Source organism: Ictalurus furcatus, chromosome 2 (genome assembly GCF_023375685.1).
Source record: "Ictalurus furcatus strain D&B chromosome 2, Billie_1.0, whole genome shotgun sequence".
NCBI classification, from domain to species: domain Eukaryota; kingdom Metazoa; phylum Chordata; class Actinopteri; order Siluriformes; family Ictaluridae; genus Ictalurus; species Ictalurus furcatus.
The window spans coordinates 38695270-38719335 of NC_071256.1; the positions used below are offsets into that span (position 1 = coordinate 38695270).

Here is a 24066-nt window from a genome sequence, read left to right on the forward strand (position 1 = left end):
TGTAGAACTGAAGAAGAACTTTTAGAATTTTCTAGAAGGTTCATTTAAAAGACCTATGTAGCATGCACAGGATATATCTGCTCACACACACACACACGTCAAGGTTGAATTACATCCACTCTTATTGGACATTTTCACAATTTTTATATCTATATTTCTCTATTTTAGCAAACCTATTGAATGGTAAATATATTTCTAGAACTATTGGTAGAGATTTATTAATGTTCTGGCGGACAAATCACTCTAACTTTAAGCTACACAGTGCTGATATCAATCCAGAAATGAATTAGGTAAGGACATGATGGTAAGAGCAATACTGAGACGCTGTTCAAATAAAACTAGTAAAATGTGACATCAGTGTTCTCTACTTTTAGTCCGCAGGTAATCAGGCGGGATCTCCAGTATTCAGTAACTCTATGTGGGGTTTTCATTTTGTCAGCTTGTGGGAAGACATGTCCACCATATCGTTTAACTCTCTCACACAACATTAACATCATTTCCTGTTTTATTTTCAAACCTGTCATTATGTTACTGACGTATTCATTGACCTATAAACTGTCATGCCCCAGATCTTGCACATGTGTATAAATACCACATGATGAACTGAAGATTTAGAAGGTTCATTTAGAAGACCCCCATAGTGTGCACAGGTTATATCTGCTCATACACACATCAAGGTAAGTGCAACGACCCCCAAGTATGAATTATGTCAAATTTGATTAGATATTTTCGCAATTTTTATATAAAGATTATTGTATTTCAGGAAATCTATTCAATGGTAAATATATTACTGCAACTATTAGCATGGATTAAGAATTATGTTTTGGGGAATAAATTACTCTAATTAGAAATTACAGAATACTGAGAATACTGAGAAAGATGAGAACATAACTGTAAGGGCAATACTAAAACACTATGTGACACTTTGATGTTTTCTACTTTTTGAGTACCAGAGCTCCTCAACACTGCATATATATATATATATATATATATATATATATATATATATATATATATATATATATATATATATATATATATTACAGGAACAAGACACATAACAAATCCAGCCATGTTGCTGATTTGGGTCGTGTTTGCCGGAACTCTCCCTCCTCCAACCAGCCAGAGTTGCTTCAAGGCCAACGAGTCTCAATGTGACAATGCGGACTTCGCTCCGGGATCCGACCTAGCAGGAGAAGGCTTTGACGTCACCACCATGCAACGGAAAGGGGCCTTTGTCCTTGACATGAGCTCCTGGCTCCAAAAGGACAAGTCTTGCACTCTGTGTAAAAACCCCTACATGGAAGGTCAAACGCAGAAGATCCCGGTTTCTGTGGTGGACTGGAGACCGAGTCAGAAGTGCAGCATGAAGTTGTCCAGCTCTGTCTACCAGTCCAGCGAGGCCCTGGTCAGCGCCAGCACCTCCTCTATCAAGAACAACTGGAAGTTAGGCTTGCATATAATCACTCCAAAAGTCCAGGGATCACTGATACTGGCAGGCAGTAACTCCAAGTTGGCAGGGTATTCGATGGGGAAAACCAAAAAAGACAAGTTCAGCTTCACCAGCCATGATGTCAAATGTGATTATTACAGGTAGGAGATGAAAAGGTGTTTTGACAAAGCCATATGTTGATTTATATTTACTTATACAATTACAGCATCATTTATCTTTCTTTTTTTGCGTCCTGCTTTATGGTCTGTCTTCTAGATACAGGGTTTCAGGCAGTCCACTCCTGCACCAAGAGCTAATCAATGAATTTGGACGTCTGCCTGAGATATACAATGAGTCAACAAAGCACCTCTACTACAAGCTGATTGACAAGTTTGGTACTCATTATATCACAAAGGTGAATGAAATAATACATTTCCAGAATAGACCATGGAGCAGACTCGTCCATCTCAGTTATAAAGTACTGAAAAATGAATATAACTTCACAGTTCTAGAATGAATACCTGTGTGCAGGTGACTCTGGGTGGAGAGGTTCGCTCTGTGACCAGCATCAAGGAGTGTGAGGCGTCCCTGCAGGGTCTGAGCGCGGACGAGGTGAAGATGTGTCTGGACGTGGAGGCTTCTGTCAGTATGGGAATAGCTGCAAATCTGAAGGCCGAGGCTCATCACTGCAAGCAGATCAAGGAAGAGAGTCTGAGCAAAAAGAGCTTTTCTAGCATCTTCAGTGACAGGTTTGTACAGCCCCTCTCTCTCTCTCTCTCTCTCTCTCTCTCTCTCTCTCTCTCTCTCGCTGTGTGTAACCTAATTATTGCTGATATTATTACAAATCCCTGTCGATAAAGAAGGTGCCTGTACGAGCACTTAGTTCAGCTGGTTAAATTACTTCAAATATATATAAAACATTAGATTATTCCAAAAAACATTTCTCTCATCCCAAAAGGGAAACAAATGTGATTGGTGGCCACACTCAGAGTGTCGACCTCCTTTTCTCATCAAATAATGACCCAAGGGGCTATAAGGAGTGGGTCTCATCTCTGCCTGCTCACCCTGATGTGCTTTCCTACTCACTCGAGCCCCTTCACGAGCTGCTGCCGGTAAAGGAACCAATCCGAGAGCATCTGTACACTGCCATCAAGGACTACATCCTCCAGAGGGCTCTGTTGAAAAACTGCACAAGCCCATGTAAGATCGGTGTGAAGACCAACCCCAAGGAACCGTGCAGCTGCAGCTGCCACAACAACCCAGGTGTGGCCCTCAACTGCTGCCCAACTCAGAGAGGATTTGCTCAGATCACTGTAACTGTGATTAAAGCCACAGGTTTATGTGGAGATTACTTAACTGAGACAGATGGATTCGTCAAGATCCTCCTCAATGGAAAGATTAGTTTTGGCCAGACGTCTGTGATAAAGAATGATAACTCACCTAAGTGGGACTGGGATTTCCATCTTGGAACTGTGGCTCTTACCCATTTCAGCAGTGTGAAGCTGGAGGTGTGGGACGAGGACAGTAATTCAAATGATGACTTTCTTGGGGAATGCAGCATCCCATTGAAATCTGGAGTTGAGACAAATGTCTGTGCACTCAATCACGGAGAACTCTATTATAAAGTGGAGGTGAAGTGTGTTCACGGTTTGGCTGGTTCTTCTTGCATGGAGTACAAGCCCTCTCCCATGGAGGCACAGCTGGAGAAAGTGTACGTCTCCCGGAACGCTCGCCCGATTCCCAGAGGCATGCTGCTGGAGATGGGAGTGCTCCTCGATGAGCGTATTCCCCGCTTCAACCAGAGCAACATTCGCAAAGCTAAAGGTCTTGAGTTGTAGACCAGTCGTGTTCTTTGTGCATACTCACGCCAGTTATCATGCTGTTTGAAGTAGAATAGGTGCACGTGTTACTGATGCCTTTTATAATATTGCTGCATTTTGACTTTTTGAAAGTTTAATAAAAGTCTCATGAAGCAAAATATTTCTACCATTGTGTAGTTTGTAAATTGCATATTGATGCCATTTATTTCCATATATTTGAATATTTGCACATAATATTGGTGCATTATTACTATCTACATTTCCTGCTCATTTGTGTTGCCATTGTCTTTTATAAAAAAGCTTAATAAAAGTGTCATGAAGCAAAATATTCTTGAAATATTGCTGATAAAAACAGATATCGTGTGGCATGTCCAATAAACCTATGTACTGCAAAAAAAGCAATTTCAAGAAAATAAAAAAGCCTTGTTTCAGTGGAAATTAGTCTCTTTTTTTGTGTAAAAAGAAAAATCATCTTGTCAAGCATGTTTTGCATTAGAAAAGTAATCTCATTTTAAGAAAATGCATCTTAACTTTGTCTTAATAAGATATTGAGCTTAAGATTTAACCAGTAACAAGCTACAACAACGATTTGCGTAATATTCCAGCAGAGGAACAAGATGGTTTTCCTTATTTTAAGAGTAAGACCACTTGCACAAAAATATTTCAATGAATCAGCTAGGTGTCATGGTTATGCTGAAATCCAGACAGAACTGCATTACCCATCAGCCCCTGTTTCAATACAAAGGAGCCTTAACTTAAGACAAAGTCACTTATGTTTATTGATCTGTTTGAAGAAATTGTGTCTTATTGTAAGCTTTTTTTTTGGTAATTATTCATCTTACATTTACATTACATTTACATTTATTCACTTAGCAGACGCTTTTATCCAAAGCGACTTACAAATGAGAAAGATACAAGCAAAGCAACATATCAAGCAGAGAACAATACAAGTAGTGCTACTGTACAAGATCCATTAATTGAATTCCAGAAGAAGCAAAGTGCAGAGTAGAGGTGTAAGTGCATTTAAAAAAAAATAATAAAATTTTATGGGTTGGTTAGGTGTTGATGGAAGAGGTGGGTCTTTAGCTGTTTTTTGAAGATGGTGAGAGATTCTGCGGTCCGGACTGAGGTTGGAAGTTCATTCCACCACTGAGGAACAGTTAGTGTGAAGGTTCTGGAAAGGGACCTTGCGCCACGCTGAGTAGGAACTACTAGGCGTCGGTCGCTAATTGATCGCAGATTGCGAGAGGGAACGTAGGCCTTCAGGAGAGAGTTGAGGTAGGGGGCGCTGTTCCTGACAAGGTCTTGTAGGTGAGCATCAAGGCCTTGAATTTGATGCGGGCGGCTACAGGAAGCCAGTGGAGGAAATGAAGAGGGGTGTGACGTGGGTTCTCTTGGGCTGGTTGAAGATGAGGCGCGCTGCAGCATTCTGAATCATCTGAAGGGGTTTGATGGAGCTGCTGGGAGGCCTGAAAGCAGTGAGTTGCAGTAGTCCAGTTGAGAGATAACAAGAGCCTGGACTAGTAGCTGTGTAGCCTGTTCGGTGAGGTAGGGTCTGATTTTCTTGATGTTGTAAAGGATGAACCTACAGGACCTTGCAGTTGTTGAGATGTGGTCGGTAAAGGTCAAGCCGTCATCAAGAATCACCCCAAGGTTCCTGGCCGTCCTGGTTGGTTCGAGTGTGGTTGAGTCGAGCTGTACAGTGAGGTTGTGGTTGATTGAGGGACAGGCTGGGATGATGAGAAGCTCAGATTTTGCCAGGTTGAGCTTAAGGTGGTTTTCCCTCATCCAGACCGAGATGTCCGACAGGCAAGCAGAGATACGTGCAGAGACGGATGGATCGTCAGGCTGGAAGGACAACTAGAGCTGCGTGCCATCAGCATAGCAATGATATGAGAAGCCATGAGACTCAATCTCCTGCCCTAGAGACGTAGTGTAGATAGAAAATCTTAGATCTTAGATTGAGAGATAAAATCTTAAAGTCAGCTCAGTCAAAGATCAAAATAATAATTGTAAGTCTGTCTTAAAGTAACTGTGTTGGTTACACTGCGTGTAATAAGCACAACTTGCTTACATTTTAGCATTTTAGCATCTAGTTTTAACATCCAATAGCATTTTTTAGTGATTAGATATTTACGCAGTTTTCAAGAATTCTCACCAAGTCAGTTTTGCTTCCCCATTAGCAGATTATTTGCTTGATTTGAATACACTTCAACTAGACTTAAGTGCGTCTTGCTTGTTTCAAGAAAGGCATTTCTGACAGTGTGGTTTAGTTTACATGTGCAACTTTTAAAAAGTGTCATGAAAACCTCCTCGACAAAACCCACAAAACGTACCGAAAGTGAGAACTAACATGGTTTTGATTTCGAGAACTTGGGTGGAGATGTACTCACCAGGGCACAACATCGTCTATTGCTTTCTCTCTTTGGTTCTACAGAAAGCTAGTATTAGCATAAATCAGATGTGTTTTGTTTTACACACACTTAGTTATATCCAGTCTCAACTGTTAGTTGCTCGGTATAAACGCATCAGCTACGTGAGGTCATTGTAAACCACTGAGTATCGAAAACATCACCTCCGCTAACATTCTAATACACCACCGACTTTCATACACAGTATCATTTAACACCTTTCTGTCCAAACACCCACAAACTTACACCTACAAATCCAGTCCCATGTCCTACACAGGTATAAATACCCCATGTACAACCGAAGAAGGACATTTAGAAGACTATCTGCCCACACAAACACACCAAGGTAAGTGCGACAACACATAAACTTGAATTACATCCACACTTTATGGATATTTCACTATACACACACACACACACACACACACACACACACACACACAGTACTGTGCAAAAGTTTTAGGCACGTGCAAAGAACTGCTGTAAAGCAAATATGCCTTCAAAATAATGAAATTAAATGTTTCTTTAAAAAAAAAAACTGTAAAGAGCACTAAACAGAGGTAAATGAGACAAACTCAATATTTGGTGTGACAAAAAATTTAAAATAGTAGTCTCTGGTACAATTTGTGAAGATTTATAAGGAAATGAGCCGGTAATTTTCTATCGAGCATCTTCTCTTGCAGAACCAGCCACGGATCTTCTGGAGAATTTTTTATTTTTTTTTGGTCTGAAAAGTGTCTTATGTAATACGCTGCTTTCCTTAATGACATACAAACGTTTTTCTGTAACATTTAATTTTGTGTTAGAAAACTAATGTTTGCGAATCTAAAATGTTTTTTATACTGACTCGATAAATGTAGAAGTCGTAAAATAAAATAAAAAATCTATAACAGTTTTTATAGATTTTTTAATCGTGCGTCTAAAGCTTTTGTACAGTACTGTACAAATTATACACTGACTTTTATGGGTAGAAGATTTATTTATTTATTTTTTCAGTTTGACCAGATTAACTAGTTGGTGTAATGCAGATGTAATGCAGATGTAATGCAGATGTAATGCAGACGTGTGCTTCAGTGAACCACTGTGCTGTATCCTTAAAACAACACATGAGCACACTTTAAACGCTATAAACACAATCCTGTTCAGCTTTATGTGACGAATAGTGCCATGAACGTACTTTCTGAACTGCTCAACTTACTTGTCTTCTCTTTCCAGTAAAAACTGCCCCAAGTCAGTTCCCGTTCTCTTACTCGTGACATCACCAGAGTTGTTAAATGAAATCTGAGTGCAGAAAAGGCCTCTGTTATTCATAGGTGAAAATGTCATTTCAAGTTATTTCCAACTTAAACTATACACGGATAAAACAGAACAGTCGTGCGTCGTGACTTAAGGGCTGCGTCTTACACAACGGTACGGTATTGGTGTCGAACAATCTAGAAAAGAAGAACCGAAAGAGTGACCTGAAGACAATAAGTAGACTTCATCTTAATCATTTCACCATAAATATTTTATTTTGATGAACCGCCTACATTCGGTGGTGTTCCTGCGTTACTGTTAAATCTTAATGAATATATGTAGTTTTAATAATTAGTTCATATCACGTATAATGAGGTTGTGGCTCTCATGTTACGCTGCAGTGGTCTGAATGTGTCAGAAACAACCGCTCACTTTTTTAGTGGCTCGGTCATGGAGAGGGGGGTTAGAAGTGAGTATGTCGATGGAGGCAGGGCACACACACACACACACACACACACACACACACACACACACACACACACACAGTCTCTCTCTCTCTCTACACACTCACACTTTCTCTTCTGTTCTATTCCGTAGTCTCTTCTTTTGTTCTCTGTTGTCTTGCTGAAATGCAGATGCTGACAAGTTTGTGTTGTTAACATGCAAAAATAAAGATTCTGAAAATGTTCATTTTTTGATTTGTGTGTGTGTGTGTGTGAGAGAGAGAGAGAGAGAGAGAGAGAGAGAGAGAGAGAGAGAGAGAGATTTTGTGTTGGAAATGACTGGATGTGTGTTATTGTACCCCTCACAGGACTAGGATACGCTGCTTCATCTTGAACCCACAACAGGAGAGGTGTGGTGTACAGTTTAATCAGATCTGAAGTAACCAGTAACTTGCTACTTGAGTCGTCTTCTCATTGGATTGTTTATTTCTCGTACTCAAGTCATTATTAACATTATTACTTTTACTCTTACTTGAGTAATTACTTGCACTTGAGTAAAATTTGTGGCTACTCTACCAACCTTCGCGTGCTAACTTCATCGCATTCAGCGACTGTACGCATGATTGCGCGGTATTTTCTGCATATAACCTACTGGGCGCGCTTGTGCATTGATAATAGTATGACCCATTTTAGGGGTGGTCAAATTTATATAGACCTTTTCTTTTCAGATAGACTGAGCAATGTGAACTGTTTTTCACTATTAAAACTTAGTAGTATTTAAACATTTCAAATCACTGATAACACATTCAGCATTGATTCAGCAAGATTTAAAAAAAAAAAAAAAAAAAAGTGTCTGTCTGGAGCTAAGCATGATCTCATATCTACGTATGTCATTTATCTATCTTGAATATCTACTGCTTTCACCTCCATAGCCTCAGAAGCACTTTGCTTGCACAGCTGATAAAGACATTTGTTCTTAACATCCTGTTGCACTTTACTTTTACTACATCTGTAATCTCTGCTAAAGTACACTAGTTATTTACTATGTACACAGTGGGTAAGTATTGAACGTGTCAATGTTTTTTTTCAGTAAATATTTTTCCAATGAGGTTATTCACATGAAATTTTGACCAGACATCAGCATTAACTCAAGAAATCTGCACATATAAAGAATTCACAACATTAACGTCTATAAATAAAGTTATGTGTAATAAAGTGGAATGAGACGGGAAAAAACTACTGAACACGCTAAGAAAAAGCAGTTCTCCAAGGCAAGGTAAGGCAAGGAGCCAGCTGAAATCCGTAAGTAATTACACCCCCTATCTGTGCAGATTAATATCAGCTGGGTTAGTATATTGATGGTCTATAAAAAGGCTTTTCATTGCCAAGGTGTCACACAAGAAACATCTCATGATGGGTAAAAGTAAAGAGCGCTCCCAAGACCTTCACAACCTTATTGTTGTGAAACATATTGATGGAATCAGATACAGACGTATTTCAAAACTTCTGAATCCTACAGTAAGCACCATTGGGGCCGTTATCCAGAAGTGGAAGCAACATCACTCCGTCATCAACCGGCCACGCACAGGACCTCCTCGCAAGATTTCTGACCAGGGAGTCAGAAGAACAGTCAGAAGAGTAGCCCAGGAGTCAAGGGCCACTCGGAAAGAGCTCCAGAAACACTTGGAGGCAGCAGGTGCCATCGTCACAGAGAAAACAATAGGCAATGCACTCCACTCACACTCACCCTGCAAGACTCCATTACTAAAGAAAAGGCATGTCGAAGCTCGTTTGAAGTTTACTACAACTCATCTGGACAAGCCTATGAAATACTGGGAGAGTGTAGTCTGGTCAGACGAGAGCAAAACTGAACTTTTTGTCTGTCATACTACACACCATGTTTGGAGAAGAAATGGCACTGCACATCATCCTAAAAACACTACACCAACAGTGAAGTTTGGAGGTGAAGCATCATGGTGTGGGGCTGTTTTTCATCACATGGTACTGGCGGACTTCATATAACTGAAGGAACGATGAATGGAGATCTTCACCGGGAGATTCTTGAGAAGAATCTGCTGCCATCCACCAGGATGATGAAGATGAGACGTGGGTGGAGCTTCCAGCAGGACAACGATCCAAAGCATATAGCAAAGGAAATTCTCAACTCGTTTCAGAGAAAATAAATGAAGGTGTTAGAATGGCCCAGTCAATCACCTGACTCGAATCCAACTGAACAAGATTTAAAGACAATATGTTTAGAAGAACAGACCGAAATCACACCTGAATACTGCGGCCCGTTAATTTCTTCATACAGGAAGCGTCTTGAAGCGTCATTACAAACAAAGGCTTCTCCACTAAGTATTAAATACATTTCAGTTAGCGTGTTCAATACTTTTTTCCCGTGTCATTCCACTTTATTACACATAACTTTATTTATGGACTTTAATGTTGTGAATTCTTTATATTTACAGATTTCTTGAGTTAATACTGAAGTCTGGTGAAAATTTCATGTGAATAACCTCATTGTTAATATATTTACTGAAACAAATGTTGATGCGTCCAACACTTATTTCCCCCACTGTAAATTGATGTTGGGGCTTAGTGGTGTTTTGGCATGTTGAAAAGGTGGCAACCCTTTAAAATATTATAGTGAGTATATGTCACAGCGATGCAGCGTTGTAGCTTTAACTATCTTCAAATTCACAATTCTTTTACTACAGGAACTGGACCTACAACAAATCCAGCTATGTTGCAGGCACTTCTGATTTGGGCCGTGTTTGCCACAAGTCTCCCTCCTCCAACCAGCCAGAGTTGCTTCAAGGCGAAGGAAACTCAGTGTCGCAATGTGGACTTTGCTCCCGGATCTCACCTGGCAGGAGAAGGTTTTGACATCACCACCATGCAACGGAAAGGGGCCTTTGTCCTTGACATGAGCTCCTGGCTCCAGAAGGACAAGTCCTGCACTCTGTGTAAAAACCGCTACATGGGAGACCAAAAGCAGAAGCTCCCAATTTCTGTAGTGGACTGGAGACCAAGTCAGAAGTGCAGTATGAAAGTTTCCGGCATGGTCTACCAGTCCAGCGAGTCCCTGGTCAGCGCCAGCACCTCCTCTATCGAGAACAACTGGAAGTTAGGCTTGCAAATAACCATTCCAAAAGTCCAGGGATCACTGATACTGGCAGGCAGTAACTCCAAGCTGGCTGAGTATTCAATGGAGAAAACTAAAAAAGACAAGTTCAGCTTCACCAGCCATGATGTCTCATGTGGATACTACAGGTAGGATGTGAAAGTGTTTTGTCAGTTCCATATGTTGAAATATGCACAATTAATATTTAATTTTATAAATGCTGCATATTTATTGTTATGTTTGTATTCTACGTCCTGTTCAACCTTCTAGTTACAGGGTTTCCAGCCGTCCAGTCCTGCACCCAGAGCTAAAGGATGAATTCAGAAGCCTCCCTGCAGCATATGATAATCATTCAAAGCACCTCTATTACAAGCTGATTGACAAGTTTGGTACTCATTACATCACAAAGGTGAATGAGACAATACCTTTCCACAGACTCTGAAACAGCCTTGCAGATAATCTTCTTCTAGCATGTAGGAAAGAAAGCCTTGTCCACTTCAGTTTTAGAGTAGTCTAACTTTTGTTCCAGAATGAATCTATGGTCTTGTTGACTGGAAACTCTGTGGCTGTGTGCAGGTGACTCTGGGTGGAGAGGTTCGCTCTGTGACCAGCATCAAGGAGTGCGAGGCGTCCCTGCAGGGTCTGAGCGTGGATGAGGTGAAGATGTGTCTGGACGTGGAGGCTTCTGTCAGTATGGGAACAGCTGCAAATCTGCAGACTGAATCTCATCACTGCAAGCAGGCCAAGGACAAGACTCTGAATAAAAAGAGTTTTGCTAGCAGCTTCAGTGACAGGTTTGTAGAATTATTAACTTTTTTTTTTTGTAACTATGGTTCAATGAACACCAGATGCCTGGCAGGGGTGGTGAAAATCATCTGGTAATTTTTTTTTTTTTTAGGGCATGCCAAGACCTTTAACAAAAGTCACAAACCATAGTATGTTTAAATCATAGTATAAAACAACAAATTTTAACAACAGAATTTGACCAGTCCTGCTTCCACAGAACATTTGGCCAACCCCAGCTGCTCCTGCAGAAAGTCTGACCAACTCCTCCCACTCCCACAGAGTTTAATGAGTTCCGCTCAAGCTGAAAGTTTGACCAATCCTGCTCCTGCAGAATGGTTTACAAATCCTGCTTCCACAGAAAATTAAAGCAATCTCAGATACTCTCGCAGAAAGTTTCATCCCTCTCCTGCAGGTTTGAACAATCTTACTTTTTGACTAATCCTGCAGCCATAGAAAGTTTGCCCAATCCCACTGCTGCTGAAAATTTGACCAATCCTGCCCTTTATAACAGAACGTTTGACCAATCATGCTTCACGCCTGCAGCAAGCTTGATCAATCCCACTTGCTCCTGCTGAGTTTGACCAATCCTGCTCACTTGCACTGAAAGTTTGACCAATCCCACTCTTTCAGGACATTTGGCCAAACTTAACTGGTTCTAAATATCAAAATCAAAATATAAAGAAATTAGCAATTTAAAACACTGTGACACTGATTAGGATAAAGCAGTTACGGAAGATGAATATAAGATAAGATAAACACATCATTAAGCACTACATGATATTCACAATCTCATGATAATGAATTTGGTCTTTGTCCCACAAACTTCATACCTTATCGATCTGCTGTAATGTAAAAAATGCCAGCTTCCACAACTTTTTTGTCAGGACTTTTTTGTCCTGATGTCTTCTACATCTGTCCAGAGGCCCTCAATTCAAATTAATTTGTTTTTGGGGTTTTAATGATTTAATAATCAATTGTACCAGGCATTTATTTGGGAATTTATTCAGTTTTTCTGACATCCATATTTCTCTCATTATTAAAGGGAAACTAACATTATTGGTGGACATACTCAAAATGTGGACCTTCTATTCTCGTCAAATAACGACCCAAAGGCCTATAAGGAGTGGGTCTCATCTCTGCCCACTCACCCAGATGTGCTTTCCTACTCGCTTGAGCCCCTTCACGAGTTGCTGCCGACTAAGAAGCCGAACCGAGAGCATCTGCGTAATGCCATCAAGGACTACATACTCCAGAGAGGCCTGTGGAAAAATTGCACGAGCCAATGCAAAACCGGAGTGAAGACTGATCCTAAGGAGCCATGCACCTGCAGCTGCCACAACAACCCGGGTGTGGCCCTCAACTGCTGCCCCACACAGAAAGGATTCGCTCAGATCACTGTAACTGCAATCAAAGCCACAGGTTTATGGGGAGATTACTTCAAACAGACAGATGGCTATGTCAAGCTCCTCCGAAATGGTAAGAACTTCCTCGGCCAGACCTCCGTGATCTGGAACCAAAACTGGCCAACATGGAACTGGGATTTCAATCTAGGAACTGAGGACCTGACTCAGTTCAGCAGTGTGAAGTTGGAGGTGTGGGACAGGGACAGTGGCTGGGATGACGACCTTCTCGGGGCATGCACTGTTAAATTGAAATCTGGAGTGGAAGAGAACTTCTGTGCCCTCAATCACGGAACGCTGTATTATAAAGTGCAGGTGAAATGCGTTCCCGGTTTGTCTGGTACTTCGTGCTTGGAGTATAAGCCCTCTCCCATGGAAGCAGAGCTGCAGAAAGTGTACGTCTCCCGGCACGCTCGCCTGATTCCCAGAGGCATGCTGCTGCAGATGGGAGTGCTCCTCGATGAGCGCCTTCCCCGCTTCAACCAGAGCAACATTCGCAAAGCTACAGGTTTTGAATTGTAGTCCAATTGTGTAGTTTGTGAACCTATCGCAAATTCATGCCAGCTATTAAAATATTTCAAGTAGAATAAATGCACATTGGATTGGCACATTATAACTAAATCTTTCCTGCTCATTTCTGCTGCCTTTTGCCCTTTTTAAAAGCTTAATAAAAATGCTCATGAAACAACCCTTTTGATGAAATATTCTTGAAAAAAAGTAATATTATCGGTTACATTTGCAACTTGTTAACTCCATTCTTAAACCTTAAGAACATCCACAAAGTCCACATGTCTTACAGAAAGTGAGAACTGCTATGTGTAGTTTTTATTTTGAAGGCCAGAGGGAAGACATGTCCACCAGGGCAGAACTGACTATTGCTTTCAAAAAGACTTTGGTTTTAAAGACAGTTGTTCACACACACGCACATTTTCATTACCTAGAGGGGACACAAGGCAATGCGATGCCACTGATGATGTCACAAGGAAGCAAAATTGGCCATGCTCTCTGGATGGGAGGGGAATACTTTCTCTCCACTGGCGATCACAGTGAGTGGAATTGTTGATCCGTTCTGATTTTGTCAAGTGACAGGCATCTCTGGGTTATCCTGTCAAAGATTACATTAAATTTGCTTAATACTTAATAAATATCAAACTTCATCATATGACATAGGGTAGAACATTTGAAATTTCGGGGTTAATATGACTGGGCTGTTCTAAGACCTCCTTCTTTTCATCTCTTCTATCATTAATGACTACAAAAAATCTGGTCATGTACCATCTGCATTCAAGGCAGCAACGGTTATTCTCATCCTGAACTATTGCATCACTTCTCTCTTTTTTTTCTGAAGTCCTCATGAGTCTTGGTGTTTGTGGCACAGCATGGCAATGGTTTGCTTCCTACCTGGAGGGATGGTCATATCAGCTGACATGGAGGGGTTAATAATAATAATAATAAACTTTATTTTATAAAGTGCCTTTAAAAGCAGCTTCTCAAAGCACTGTACACAAAATAAGCAGTACACAGAAAAATAAAACATATCAAAGTTAATAAGAACAAAAACGTTAATAATAATAATAATAATAATAATAATAATAATAATAATAAAAAGAAGATATCAGCAGTCAAATGCAAGTTTAAAAAAGTGTGTCTTAAGTTGAGCTTTAAAAGTGCCAAAGGTCTGAGCTTCCCTGAGTTCAGGAGGAAGAGAGTTCCAAAGGGAAGGAGCACAGACAGAAGAAGTCCTGTCAGCCATAGATTATAAGCGAGTTTGTGGAACACAGATTACAGATTAGTTAACAGATTACACTGTGAGGAGCGCAGTCTGCGATTTGGGGTGTAAGGAATTAATAAACTAGATAAGTAATAGGGAGCCAAGCCATGTAAAGCTTTGTATGTCAACATCATGATCTTAAAATTGACACGGAACCTGACCGGGAGCCAGTGCAAGGACTCCAGAACAGGAGTAATATGATTGTATTTCCTGGTTCCAGTCAGGATCCTGGCAGCAGAGTTTTGAACATATTGCAAGTTGTTGAGTGTGGATTTAGAAACTCCGGCTAAAACAGCGTTACAGTAATCCAACCGAGTGACAACAAATGAGTGAATCAGCTTTTCAGCCACGGAGAAGTTTAGCATAGGGTGCAGTCTAGCTATATTTCTGAGGTGAAAAAAGGATGCTTTAACAGTGTTCTGAACAAAAAAATCAAATGTAAGGCTGGTATCAAAAATTACTCCAAGGTTCTTCATTTTCCACATCTGCTCCATGCTGACATTACTCTGGAGTCCCACAAAGCTCAGTGCTGGGTACTCTTCCATTTTCCTCTATACCTGCTCTCTTGGTGAGGTCATTGTGGCAGTAGGGGCATGGTCGAGCATGAGATGCAGACGGAGGGTTGAACCGGCACGCAAACCATGATGATTCTGCATTAGGGTAATCCTTATACTTACTGTTAATGTGATTGATCATCAGCTGCCAGCAGTTGCTGTTGGCTGCGGCACCACTGAATCCTGGTGATGAGTCACATCGAAAGTAAGTTTGAGGATTACCTCAATGCAGGCTCATCACATGCTAGCTCCCGGTTCAACCCGCCTCCTCTCCGTCTGAAGCTGACACTTCACACCTACTGCCACGGTCATATCTTCACATGGGTTTTCATACTACTGCTGTGTTGATAAAACTCAACTCATCCTCTCCTCATGTTTCTGCATGGATTTCAGCATGTCTGTGCACATCTCATCATGAATGCCAGTTCATCATCTGAAACTTAATCCCAGCAAAACTGAGCTGCTGTACTTGGGAGCTCTTATAACCAGAGAGTGAGCTAAAATAATTTAAATGTAAAAAGAACATGTGGAATTGAGTTAGCGGTATCACTGACATATAAAAAGATATTGTCTGCATATAAATACATGCGATGTGAAGTGTTTGAAGTGCAAGATGCTCAAACAAAAGTGGAGAAAGAGGGCACCCCTGTAGAGTTCCGTGCAAAATGGACAATTGTGATTACCAAATGTCTCCTGTCATAACCACTGCAGAAGGATTAGCATATAAAACCTTGGCAATATTAATGTAATCTCTACCTAACCCAAAGTGTTCCAATACTTTCCAGAGGTATTGCCACTCCAGCTTTTCACCACCTAAACACAACGTGGCGCAGATTGAACCAGTTCCAATAGCAGCATGAATTATGTGTAGTAAAGAGGGTATATTATCAGCTGCCAGGCATGATTTAATGAAACCAATCTGATCATTGAATGAATGAATTTGATCTCTGTGCACCTTGGTCATAAAGATGTCTAAACGGGAGGCTACATCTTTAACATACAATTTAACGTCACTATTTAAATGAGATAACGGTCTGTGATTCCCACATTGAGTTAAGTCCTTGTCAGGCTTAGGTAACAGAGTAATAATGGCCATATTAGCACTATTATTGAAAGATCCCTCTCGAATAGAATGATTAATCATATTTAACAATGACTGTCCCAACTCTTCCCAGAAAGTGAGGTATAGTTCTGAAGGGATACCATCCCATCCCAGTGACTTCCCCTTCGTCATGGCTATAAGAGCTTCCTTTATTTCTTCTAATGAAATTGGAATGCTCAGAAGTGCTGCATCCTCATCAGACAGATATGGAAGAACAAGACCCTGACTCACTAAATACTAAATCAGATTTATATCATTTCTGATAAAAAGATTTAAATTCTGTGTTGATTCCTTTGGGTTCACTTATCAAGCCATTATAAGTATGAATTGCCATAATATTTTAATATTTTTCACTGTCACTGTTATTTCTTGCTGGGCATTCTCAGAAGATGAATTCTGTTGACACAATCTGCCTACAATAGATTTGTTTGGACTGGGGGAGGAAACTGGGGTACCTGGAGGAACAGGGAGAACATACAAACGAAGCACAGGGAGAACATACAAACTCCACACACACAGGGCCGCTGGGAATCGAACCCTCAGCCCTGGAGGTGTGAGGCAAAGGTGCTAACCACTAAAGCCACTCCCACATTGTTAACATATTATTAACAAATACAAATAATAGTTTGTCAAATAGGCCATCAATATAAAGCTAATGTTCACATTATGCTTCACACTAATAACTGGATATATCAGTAAAAACAATAGTATTCTATGAGCTATATCACATTACCCTCCTTCACTGTCCTGTGTGACCAAACCACTCAGAAAGTCCTCAACCTCCAGAGAGGACTTATGAGAGAAGATATGTTGTGTTGAACCTCGTGTCAGTTTAAGATGTGCCAGGTACATCAAAAAGGTCTGGAAGCCCATTTTCAGCTAACAAGCTTATATGGTAGCGACTTGTGTTGCTGCTAAACAGTTATTTGGCTCGGTGTAATTTTGAAAGACCTACAGTTCTCTCTGCGTGCCTCCTGTTCCACTTCTCACTGGTGCAATTCTTCTGTGTATTCTGGCCCAAACAAGTATTGTTGGATGTCCTCATTGCTTGAGTAATCCATTTGGACCGGCCCAATAATTTACTTAGCAAAATTATTGCTTATTAGCAGTAGCCAACTAGTTCAACCATCTTAATTCCCCGAACATACCATTATCACCCCCCACAATCCCCCCTTTCTCTCCACATTTCCCTCCACTGAAAAAATGAAATTAGTCGTAGAGTAAAACATATTAAATTAACTGTCATACTCCATACATTGTAATATTAAGATTCAGTGAGAACTAGAAGCTCTTAAGTAGACAGTTTAATATATACACATTTTATTCCTGTAATAAATGAATTGTGTGGGAAGAGTAAGCTTTATTATCAACAGCAACATTATTCAAACAGCATGGAAGGAGAGCCTCCTGAACTATAGAAAATCTCTTAGTGCTGCTAGATCAGTCTCTCTCTCCTCCCTAATTGAAAATAACAAAAATAATCCTAGATTCTTATTTAACACTGTAGCAAAATTAGCTAGAAATAGGACCACAATAGAAACCTGCACACAATCACAATCATTATACAGCAGCGATGATTTCATGAACGTTTTCATTGGCAAAATTTTACATTCCATACAAATTATTCAGACTATTAATTTCAAACCAGACAGTTTTATAACTAACCCTGTAGATAATAATAAAACAATATCAGAACAACAATGAGAATGTTTTACTTCCCTTAGAGAATCCGAACTCATTTCATTAATTTCCTCATCAAAATAAACTTCTATACTAGATCCCTTACCTACATGTTTCTTCAAACATATAATTCCAGAAGTAATCAAACCCCTTAATCAGTTTTCCCTTAGCACTGGCTATTTACATTTATATTTATTCATTTAGCAGATGCTTTTATCCAAAGTGACTTATAAATGAGGAAATAAAAGCAAAGCAATATATCAAGCAAAAAACAGTACAAGTAGTGCTACTGTACCATACAGGATTTTTAATTGAGTTCTAGAGAAGCACAGAGTAGAGGTGTAAGAGCCAGTGTACGTGCAAGTTTGGGGTTAGTTAAGTGTTCATGGAAGAGGTGGGTCTTTAGCCATTTTTTGAAGATAGTGACAGATTCTGTGGTCTGGATTGAGGTTGGAATTTCAATCCACCACTGAGGGGCAGTTAGCGTAAAGGTTCTGGAAATGGACCTCATGCCTTGCTGAGTAGGCACTACCAGGCGTGGGTCGTTAACTGATCACATGTGGTGTGAGAGAACATAAAATTCAAGGAGATTGTTGAGGTAGGAGGGTGCTGTTCCAGACAAGGTCTTGTACATGAACATCAAGGCCTTGAATTTGATGTTGGCAGCTACAGGAAGCCAGTGGATAGAGATGAAGAGGGGTTCTTTTGGGCTGGTTGAAAACAAGTCGGAACTGCATTCTGAATCATCTGAAGGGGTTTGATGGAGCTGGTTGGGAGGCCCGGGAGTCAATAGTTCAGTTTTGTAATAACAAGAGCCTGGACTAGTAACTGTGTAGCCAGTTCGGTGAGATAGGGTCTGATTTTCTTGATGATGTACAGGATGAACCTACAGGACCATGCAGTTGTTGAAATCTGATCTGTAAAGGTCAAATGGTCATGGAAAGTCACCCCAAGGTTCCTGGCTGTCCTGGTTGGTTTGAGTGTGGCTGAGCCGAGCTGTACGGTGAGGTTGTGGTTGATTGAGGGGCAGGCTGGGATGACAAGAAGCTAAGTCTTTGACAAGTTGAGCTTAAGATGGTGTTCCCTCATCCAGTTTGGGATGTCAGACAGACAGGCAGAGATGTGTGCTGAGATATACCCAAGTACTTAAATCATTGACACTTTTATGTATTTTTTTAGTTATCAAACCCCTGATTAAAAAACCTGACCTCAACCCCTATCTGTCAATTGTCCAACTATAGGCAAATATCAAATCTCCCCTTTATCTCCAAGATATTAGAAAAGGTTGTAGCACAGCAGCTATGCTCGTATCATCATAGGAATAACATTCATGAAATATATCAGTCAGGATTTAGGCCTCATCATCGCACAGAGACAGCGCTGGTTAAAGTAGTAAATGACCTTCTACTGGCCTCTGATCAGGGTTGTGTCTCGCTGCTTGTGTTACTTGACCTTAGTGCAGCTCTTGATACTATAGATCATACTATTCTCCTTGATAGATTAGAAAATGTTGTTGGCGTTACGGGAACAGTCCTCTCCTGTCTCAGGACTTATCTGACTGATCGTTATTAGTTTGTAGATGTAAATGGAGGCTTCTCTATTCTTTCTGAGATAAAGTTTGGTTTTCCGCAAGGTTCTGTTTTAGGCCCACTGCTTTTTACTTTATATATGCTACCTCTGGGTCAAATTATTCGTAAACATGGAATTAGCTTCCACTGTTATGCTGATGACACACAGTTGCATGTTTCAGCGAAGCCAGACGACAGACAGCAGCTTCGTAAAGTTGAGGAATGTGTAAAGGACATTAGACGTTGGATGCTTATTAACTTCCTTTTACTTAATTCTGATAAGACAGAAGAACTTGTACTAGGACCTCGTGCAGCTAGAAGTAATCTTTCTGATCTCACAGCTACTCTGGATGGACTTTCTGTTTCATCATGTGCAGCAGTAAAAGACCTTGGTAACTAACTAGCTAGAACCAGAAGATACGACCACATCACCCCGATCTTATCCACACATCCAAGCTGCTTTGGGACAAGAAAGCAGCTTTACAGCCAACATACTGTTCTGCTTTATAAGATTATTATTATTATTATTATTATTATTATTATTATTATTATTATTCTCGAACTCAAAAAATATTGGCACACTAGCTATCTACCCAACGCTACAAGTATTGGCACCCTAGCTATCTATCTAACACTACAATTAGTGTCACCCAAGCATTGTCACCCTAGCTAGCTCTCTAATGCTACAAGTATTGGCACCCTATCTATCTGTCTCTCATTCTTTCTTAAAACTGCACATTACCTTCAGATATCAAACTGATAACTATTTTAAACTTTTAGACTGGCTTTCTCAAGTCAACATCAAAGTTTGTCATGACAAAAAAAAAAAAACAGTCCTTCAGGCTGTTCAGAAAGTTCATGCTCTTTTATATATATATATATATATATATATATATATATATATATATATATATATATATATATATATATAACTGATCAGACTTCTAGTGTTCACGTAGTGGACAATCAAAAATCCCCAAAACTCCCACGCACTTACATTGAAGGAATGCTCAGAGTCTGGCTCAGAAAGTTCAAGATTTCAGACATTTGGGTTTGAGACCAAAGGATGGATATGATACAAGAGTTTAGGATTTCAGCTTTTATTTCTTGGTATTTACATCTAGATGTGTTAAACAACATAAAATGTATAACCTTTTGTATAAGTCTACCCCATTTGTAAGTGAGCAAAAGTATAGGAACAGAGAAGTCTTAAAGTATATAACACTTTGGTTGCATATCCCTTGCTTGTAATAACTACATCAAGCCTGCAACTCATTGACACCATCAAACTGTTGGTTTGTTCTATTGTTTACTGCAGCCTCTTTCAGTTGTTGTTTGATTCGGGGGGTTTCTCCCTTCAGTCTCCTCTTCAGGAGGTGAAATGCTGATCAGTTGAAATGCTGATCAGACTTGGCCAGTTTAAATTCTTCCACTTTTCCCCAGATAAAGTCCTTTGTTGAGTTGGCAGTGTGTTTTGGATCATTGTCTTGCTGCATGATGAAGTTCCTCATGATTTATTTGAATGCATTTCTCTGTAAATTGGCAGACAGGATGTTCCTGTAAACTTCTGAAATCATTCAGCTGCTACCATCATAAGTTACATCATCAGCCGTGCAAGCCCAAGCCATTACACTACCATGTTTCACAGATGAGCTTGGATGTGTTGGATCATGAGCAGATCCATTCTTTCTCCACATTTTGGCCTTTCCATCACTTTGGTAGAGGTTAATCTTGCTTCCAGATGTTTTGTCGCTCATCTCTATTTCTTTGTAAATTCCAATCTGGCCTTGTGATTCTTACTGCTGATGAGTGCTTTGCATCTTGTGGTATTTCTGCTCTTGAAGTCTTGTTCAAACAAGGGATTGTGATACCTTCACCCCTGCCCTGTGTAAATAGTTGGTGATGTAACTGACTATTGTTTTCTGTTTTTTCCTCACAAGGTTCTGTCATCAGCTGTTGTTGTTTTCCTTGTCTGAACCATTCGGTGTCTGTTGCTCAGTACACCAGTGGATTCTTTCTTTTTCAGGACATTCCAAATTGTTGTACTGGATATGTCCAACTGATCTTCCCTCTTTTCTCTGCTTCAAAATGGTTTGCTTTTCTTCCATAGACAGCTCTGTGATCTTCATGTTGGCTTATCATTTTTAACAACAAAGCAGTCTTCCCAGGTGAAACTGAAGCCTAAAACCAAGAGTAGATGTTCAGAGCTATTTATCGTTTAAACAATCAATCTAACAGGAAACACCTGGGTAAAAAGAAACACCTGTCAGTCACATGTTCCAATATTTTTAGTGACCTACAAATTGGGTGGTCTGATACAAAATGTGCTATGTTCTATGCCATTCTCCAGTCCCCGGCGCCCTTTTTACTGAATGCACCTTTAAACACTTGTTTCCAGACTTTACCAGTCATGTTAACTTGACTGTTTCATTGTTGCTTAATGCTGACAAATTAAACTATTTAATTGTATTGTACTTTAGTTGTGTATTTTGTGATAAAAATATATTAAATGCATTGAGAAAATGATTACGTTTATTATAATGAGTCTTTATTGGTCACAGCGTTGTGAAATTCTTTTCTTTGCATACCCCAGCATGCCAAGAGGTTGGGGTCAGAGCACAGGGTCAGCCATGATATGGCGCCCCCTGGAGCAGAGAGGGTTAAGGGCCTTGCTCAAGGGCCCAACAGTGGCAGCTTGGCAGCACCAGGGCTTGAACCCCGACCTTCCGATCAGTAACCCAGATCAGTAAACAGCGCGTGCTTCCGGGTTGTCAGTGACTTTGTTTACTTTCGACACGTGTGTTTTGTTATGGTTTATGTCTTGTCTGTGCCCCAGTCTTGTCATTGGTTGTCTCCCTCACGTGTCATCATTATTCACAGCTGTTTTCGTTTTACCGTTGATTACGTTAATTATTTAAACCCCTCGTGTGTCTTTGTTCAGTGAGAAGTATTGAGTGTCTGTACCATACGAAGCCTAGTTTTTAGTTTCGTGGTTTTGATCCTGTTCTCGTCCTCATTTCTCGATTCTTGTCTAAGCCCAGTTTATCCCTGTTTGCCGATCGCCTGACTACTCGCTTGTTTTTGACCATGGTTTTGCCTTACGTTTTTGGATTTGTCTGCCTCTCTCTCTTCAATAAAGCTCTTAACTGCACTTGCATCCATCTCTAAAACCCATACATGACAATTAGCAGCATTTACATAAATATCGTGAGTAATATAACTTCAAACAACTAAGTCACTGAAAATGTCAAACAGAAGATAATAAAATCTACTTATTTACTTCAAGTAAGCAGTCTTTAGTCGGTTAGAAGTTACTCTGGGTTCCTTTGTGACCTCGCAGACTATTACATGTCTTGCTCTTGGAGTGATCTTTGCTGGTCCACCACTCCTGGGGAGGGGAACAATGGTGTTGAATTTCCTCCATTTGTACACAATTTGCCTGACTGTGGATTAGTGGACTCTAAAGTCTTTAGAGATGGTTTTGTAACCTTTGCCAATATGATGAGCATCAACAACTCTTTTTTGAGGTCCTCAGAAATCTCTTTGCCATGATACACTTCCATAAACATGTTGTGAAGATTACACTTTGATAGATACTTGTTCTTGAAATAAAATAGTGAGCTCACTCACACCTGATTGTATCCCATTGATTGAAAACACCTGACTTTAATTTTCTTTCAAATTAACTGCTAATCCTAGAGCTTCACATACTTTTGGTACTCATAGATGTAATATTGGATAATTTTCCTCAATAAATAAATGACCAAGTATAATATTTTTTGTCTCATTTGTTTAATTGGTTTCTCTTTGTCTACTTTTAGTACTTGTGTGAAAATCTTTAATAGTTATGCAAATATACAGAGAATTTTAAAGGGTTCACAAACTTTCACAAATTTTGAAAGATCTACAGTTCTCTCTACATGCCTCCTGTTGCACTTCTCATTGGTGCAATTCTTCTTCTGTGTATTCTGGCTAAAACATGTATGGTTGGATGTCCACATATGTTGAGTAATTTCCATCGCTTGAGTAATCCATTTGCTCCATCGCAGTAATTTACTTACAAAGCAAAGTTACAGTGGTGCTTGAAAGTTTGAATTATCTATAGCTATGTAGAGTTGGATAGATAGAAAAGTAGCATTTTCTATATATCTGCATAAATATGACCTAAAACATCATTATATTTTCACACAAGTCCTAAAAGTAGACAAAGAGAACCCAATTAAACAAATAAGACAAAAATATTATGCTTGATTATTTATTTATTGAGGAAAACATTACATTATCTCTCTCTCTCTCTATTATATATATATATATATATATATATATATATATATATATATATATATATATATATATATATATCTCAAACTCAGACCTACACAACACGTCTGTGGAAGTATACCATGGCATGAACAAAGGAGATTTCTGAGGACCTCAGAAAAAGAGTTTTGATGCTCATCAGGTTGGAAAAGGTTACAAAACCATCTCTAATGAGTTGGAGTCCACTAATCTACAGTCAGACAGACTGTGTACAAATGAAGGAAATCCAAGACCATTGTTACCCTTCCTTGGAGAAAGGAAAACATTGTATTACATCATAAGACCTTTATCCTGGCTGTGACACATGTTGGTGGTAGTATCATGGTTTGGACCTGTTTTGCTGCATCTAGGCCAGGACGACTTGTCATCATTGATGGAACATGAATTCTGAATTATACCAGCGAATTCTAAAGGAA

General features: G+C 39.9%; 2 protein-coding genes across 4 annotated transcripts; both read left to right on the forward strand.

Moving 5' to 3' along the window:
* Window positions 1-3956, forward strand: LOC128604006 (perforin-1-like). The gene is made up of 5 exons (XM_053618782.1): window positions 1-677; window positions 1047-1593; window positions 1709-1847; window positions 1964-2181; window positions 2391-3956. The coding sequence occupies exons 2-5, from the start codon at window positions 1073-1075 to the stop codon at window positions 3268-3270; spliced, it is 1758 nt and encodes a 585-aa protein (XP_053474757.1). The 5' UTR covers window positions 1-677; window positions 1047-1072; the 3' UTR covers window positions 3271-3956.
* Window positions 3957-4097: 141 nt separating this feature from the next.
* Window positions 4098-13379, forward strand: LOC128603937 (perforin-1-like). Of its 3 annotated transcripts, XM_053618738.1 has the most exons (7): window positions 4098-4800; window positions 5941-6009; window positions 7711-7752; window positions 10063-10618; window positions 10740-10878; window positions 11046-11263; window positions 12298-13378. In XM_053618738.1, the coding sequence occupies exons 4-7, from the start codon at window positions 10089-10091 to the stop codon at window positions 13175-13177; spliced, it is 1767 nt and encodes a 588-aa protein (XP_053474713.1). In that variant the 5' UTR covers window positions 4098-4800; window positions 5941-6009; window positions 7711-7752; window positions 10063-10088; the 3' UTR covers window positions 13178-13378. The 3 variants fall into 3 exon arrangements, with proteins under 3 accessions (XP_053474713.1, XP_053474715.1, XP_053474703.1); XM_053618740.1 differs by lacking the exons at window positions 4098-4800; window positions 5941-6009 and having other exon boundaries at window positions 7339-7752; XM_053618728.1 differs by lacking the exons at window positions 4098-4800; window positions 5941-6009; window positions 7711-7752 and having other exon boundaries at window positions 9443-10618; window positions 12298-13379.
* Window positions 13380-24066: the final 10687 nt, after the last annotated feature.